At 41.9% G+C, this 5,338-nt stretch overlaps 1 protein-coding gene across 1 annotated transcript; it reads right to left on the bottom strand.

The window, feature by feature from the left end:
* Window positions 1–3,823: 3,823 nt before the first annotated feature.
* Window positions 3,824–4,768, bottom strand: LOC134612100 (olfactory receptor 5G9-like). Its single transcript, XM_063456477.1, has one exon. The coding sequence runs from the start codon at window positions 4,766–4,768 to the stop codon at window positions 3,824–3,826; it is 945 nt and encodes a 314-aa protein (XP_063312547.1).
* Between the last annotated feature and the right edge of the window lie 570 nt (window positions 4,769–5,338).

The raw sequence follows: 5,338 nt of genomic DNA, 5'->3' as shown, positions 1-5,338 counted from the left end.
CTCTTCTATTACAGTGGAAACAAAGTTTTGGTTTTAAAAGCACGCTATAGAGACACCAGATATGAGTGGCAACTGTCAAAGTACGCTGGCAGGGTTGTGCAGGGCACACGCTGAAGGAAGGCCTGACAGAGCCGCTTGAAGGACACTGACTGGCTGCTATTAGCTTACACTGGAAACCTTTTTTCTTTGTAAAAGCACACTAAAGAGACACCAGATATGATTGGCAACTGTCAAAGCACGCTGGCAGGGTTGTGCAGGGCACACGCTGAAGGAAGGCCTGACAGAGCCGCTTGAAGGACACTGACTGGCTGCTATTAGCTTACACTGGAAACCTTTTTTCTTTGTAAAAGCACGCTAAAGAGACACCAGATATGATTGGCAACTGTCAAAGCACGCTGGCAGGGTTGTGCAGGGCACACGCTGATGGAAGGCCTGACAGAGCCGCTTGAAGGACACTGACTGGCTGCTATTAGTTTACACTGGAAACCTTTTTTCTTTGTAAAAGCACGCTAAAGAGACACCAGATATGATTGGCAACTGTCAAAGCACGCTGGCAGTGTTGTGCAGGGCACACGCTGAAGGAAGGCCTGACAGAGCCGCTTGAAAGACACTGACTGGCTGCTATTAGCTTACACGGGAAACCTTTTTTCTTTGTAAAAGCACGCTAAAGAGACACCAGATATGATTGGCAACTGTCAAAGCACGCTGGCAGGGTTGTGCAGGGCACACGCTGAAGGAAGGCCTGACAGAGCCGCTTGAAGGACACTGACTGGCTGCTATTAGCTTACACTGGAAACCTTTTTTCTTTGTAAAAGCACGCTAAAGAGACACCAGATATGATTGGCAACTGTCAAAGCACGCTGGCAGGGTTGTGCAGGGCACACGCTGATGGAAGGCCTGACAGAGCCGCTTGAAGGACACTGACTGGCTGCTATTAGCTTACACTGGAAACCTTTTTTCTTTGTAAAAGCATGCTAAAGAGACACCAGATATGATTGGCAACTGTCAAAGCACGCTGGCAGGGTTGTGCAGGGCACACGCTGATGGAAGGCCTGACAGAGCCGCTTGAAGGACACTGACTGGCTGCTATTAGCTTACACTGGAAACCTTTTTTCTTTGTAAAAGCACGCTAAAGAGACAGCAGATATGATTGGCAACTGTCAAAGCACGCTGGCAGGGTTGTGCAGGGCACACGCTGAAGGAAGGCCTGACAGAGCCGCTTGAAGGACACTGACTGGCTGCTATTAGCTTACACTGGAAACCTTTTTTCTTTGTAAAAGCACGCTAAAGAGACACCAGATATGATTGGCAACTATCAAAGCATGCTGGCAGGGTTGTGCAGGGCACACGCTGATGGAAGGCCTGACAGAGCCGCTTGAAGGACACTGACAGGATGCTATTAGCTTACACTGGAAACCTTTTTTCTTTGTAAAAGCACGCTAAAGAGACACCAGATATGATTGGCAACTGTCAAAGCACGCTGGCAGGGTTGTGCAGGGCACACGCTGATGGAAGGCCTGACAGAGCCGCTTGAAGGACACTGACTGGCTGCTATTAGCTTACACTGGAAACCTTTTTTCTTTGTAAAAGCACGCTAAAGAGACACCAGATATGATTGGCAACTGTCAAAGCACGCTGGCAGGGTTGTGCAGGGCACACGCTGAAGGAAGGCCTGACAGAGCCGCTTGAAGGACACTGACTGGCTGCTATTAGCTTACACTGGAAACCTTTTTTCTTTGTAAAAGCACGCTAAAGAGACACCAGATATGATTGCCAACTGTCAAAGCACGCTGGCAGTGTTGTGCAGGGCACACGCTGAAGGAAGGCCTGACAGAGCCGCTTGAAGGACACTGACTGGCTGCTATTAGCTTACACTGGAAACCTTTTTTCTTTGTAAAAGCACGCTATAGAGACACCAGATATGATTGGCAACTGTCAAAGCACGCTGGCAGTGTTGTGCAGGGCACACGCTGAAGGAAGGCCTGACAGAGCCGCTTGAAGGACACTGACTGGCTGCTATTAGCTTACACTGGAAACCTTTTTTCTTTGTAAAAGCACGCTAAAGAGACAGTAGATATGATTGGCAACTGTCAAAGCACGCTGGCAGGGTTGTGCAGGGCACACGCTGAAGTAGGCCTGACACCCAGATGCTTGCAGACAACTAACTGCTCTTCTATTACAGTGAAAAAAAATTATTTATTTTAAATCTAAAGCTTAACCGATTGTTAAAACAGATATGAGTGGTGGCACTGACTGTGCAAATGGGCAAGGCATCCAACCTCACACAGAAGCTGGCAGGCAGGCAACTTCTCTTCTATTACAGTGAAAAATATATATTTATTTTAAATGTAAAGCTTAACCGATTGTTAAAACAGATATGAGTGGTGGCACTGGGCAAGTGGGCACAGTATATGCTGTGAGCCTGACACACAGGCTGGCAGGCAGGCACCTGCAATTACATTACACAGGAAAAAAAAAAAAAAGCAGCCTGATGTTCTAGCCCTAAAAAGGGCTTTTTGGGGTGCTGTCCTTACAGCAGAGATCAGATGAGTCCTTCAGGATTGTAGTGGACACTGAATACCCTAGCCTAGCTATCAATTTCCCTATGTAATCAGCAGCAGCTAAACTTTCCCTCCTCTCACTAAGCATGCATCTTCCGAATGAATCGAAAATGGATGCTGGGAGGGAGGTTGGAGGGTGTGGAAGGGAGGGAGTGCTGCTGATTGGCTGTAATGTGTCTGCTGACCGAGAGGCACAGGGTCAAAGTTTGCCCAATGATGACGAATAGGGGGCGGATCGAACTGGGCATGTGTCCGCCCGCCGCGGCGAACGCAAACAAGCTAACTTCGCCAGGAACTGTCCGCCGGCGGACAGTTCGGTACATCACTACTGATGACTTAAAGGTAGGCAGACAATGTAATAGAGCAGCTGGAAATGCTAGCAGAATGCTTGGTTGTATAGGGAGAGGCATTAGCAGAAGAAAGAGGGAAGTGCTCATGCCATTGTACAGAACACTGGTGAGACATCACTTGGAGTATTGTACGCAGTACTGGAGATCGTATCTCCAAAAGGATATTGATACTTTAGGGAGAGTTCAGAGAAGGGATACTAAACTGGTTCATGGATTGCAGAATACAACTTACAAGGAAAGGTTAAAGGAACTTAACAGGTATAGCTTGGAGGAAAGACGAGACAGGGGGGATATGATAGAAACATTTAAATACATAAAGTGAATCAACACAGTAAAGGAGGAGACCATATTTAAAAGAAGAAAAACTACCACAACAAGAGGACATAGTCTTAAATTAGAGGGGCAAAGGTTTAAAAATAATATCAGAAAGTATTACTTTACTGAGATGGTAGTGGATGCATGGAATAGCCTTCCAGTTGAAGTGGTAGAGGTTAACACAGTAAAGGAGTTTAAGCATGCGTGGGATAGGCATAAGGCTATCCTAACTATAAGATAAGGTATTTAGAAAATTGGGCAGACTAGATGGCCCGAATGGTTCTTATCTGCCGTCACATTCTATGTTTCTATGTTTCTAAAAACAGGCACTCACTTGTACTCCCTCCAGGCCATTGTTACTAGCCCTTCTTTCTCCATTCTGTATTTTCTAACTTTTCAGTAAATCAGCAAAATTATCATAGTGTATAATTTTAATGCAAAAAGATATGACTTTATAATAAAAGATTACATGCCTAGAATCTACACTTCCAGGTATCAACGATATATTTACTGAAAATATAGAAATAAAGTGGCGGTTTAAAATGTAGCTTAGGTCCAAAACAAGTGTTTTATATACTAAATTATGTGAAAACCTTTTTAAAACTTTTGGACAATAATCTGTTTTAGAACTGTCCTTCTTAAAGCACTTTTCATTTCATTGTTCCTGAAACTGTAAATCAAGGGGTTTAATGTGGGTGTTACTATGGAATAAAACACTGACGTTGTCTTATCTAAATCCAAATTACTTTTGGACTTCGGTCTGATATACATAAAAATAATAGTTCCAAAATAAATAAGAACAGACGTTAGATGTGAAGCACACGTAGAAAAAGCTTTCTTCTTACCAGTCTGAGTTGTGATAGATAGAATGCTCCGCAGTATGTGTACATAGGATATCACAATAACCGAAAATGTCCCCAGTATGACCATGGCTGCAGTAAAGAAAATGAACATTTCAAGATTGTGAACGTCACTGCAGGACAGCTGAATTACAGGAGAAATGTCACAAAAGAAATGATTAATAACATGAGATTGGCAAAAAGGCAGCTTGGAGATGATAACAACTGGAGGAAGAACACTGAGGAGGCCAATCATCCAACACCCTAAGACCATGAATGTACATGCTTCTTGCTTCATAACCATAGTGTATCTTAAAGGATTGCAGATGGCAACATAGCGGTCATATGACATTACTGCAAGAAGAAAGGATTCCGTGACTCCAACTGCTAGGAAAAAATACATCTGCATTATGCAACCAACAAAGGAAATCGTCTTTTCTTGGGCAAGAATTGTGTTTAATAGTTTTGGTAAAGTGGTTGTAGTGAATGAAATGTCAACCAATGAAAGATTGCCAAGGAAAAAGTACATAGGCTTTTGAAGATAAGCATCTAGTCTGGTTATAATAATAATTACAGTGTTTCCAGATATATTGAAAATATAAATAACCAAAAAAAATAAAAATGAAAAAATTGGTGATGTCACAAGAAAAGAAAATCCAAGAAATTGAAATTCCAAGTTCTCAGTTTGATTGGTTAACAACATTGTTTCAAGGAATGATGGAGTAAGCTGTCTGTAAACAGTTCCATGGAACTCAAATAAATACATTAAATGTAACATTATATATTGATTGCAAATGCATGTAAAACATTGATTTTACCACAACCAGTGGTTGCTTACTCATTAAATGAAGGTCAACTGGTAAGAGATCTGTGCGATTTTCATGACTGAGGCAATGTAATATATTGTTCTATTAAATATATTAAACAATTACGGTAACTGCATATATACCATATCAGCAAAATGCAATTGGATACAAATCTTTCTATGCCTGTGAAAAATAAATGTTCATTACAGATGCATTGAAGAAAAATGTATACAGCATTTTAAGAACCACATTATTGTGGAACTGATTACAACTAGTAGCACAGTACACAAAGCAGACACAATTAAAAGTGTTAAGTTTAGGAAGCTTTATATATATAATAGCAATTTTCTTGGGGAATATTTCATTTTTCTAATTTAATTAGCCAACATGGATTGCAATTCTCAGGAGAGTGATTATGTTTAAGTGATGTTTATTGTTGTATCTATTTTTCAGCTAAAAAACAACAA

This window comes from Pelobates fuscus, chromosome 5 (genome assembly GCF_036172605.1).
Source record: "Pelobates fuscus isolate aPelFus1 chromosome 5, aPelFus1.pri, whole genome shotgun sequence".
Lineage (NCBI taxonomy): Eukaryota > Metazoa > Chordata > Amphibia > Anura > Pelobatidae > Pelobates > Pelobates fuscus.
The sequence above is the reverse complement of the archived record's forward strand: the minus strand, read 5'-3'. Positions and strand labels throughout refer to the sequence as shown.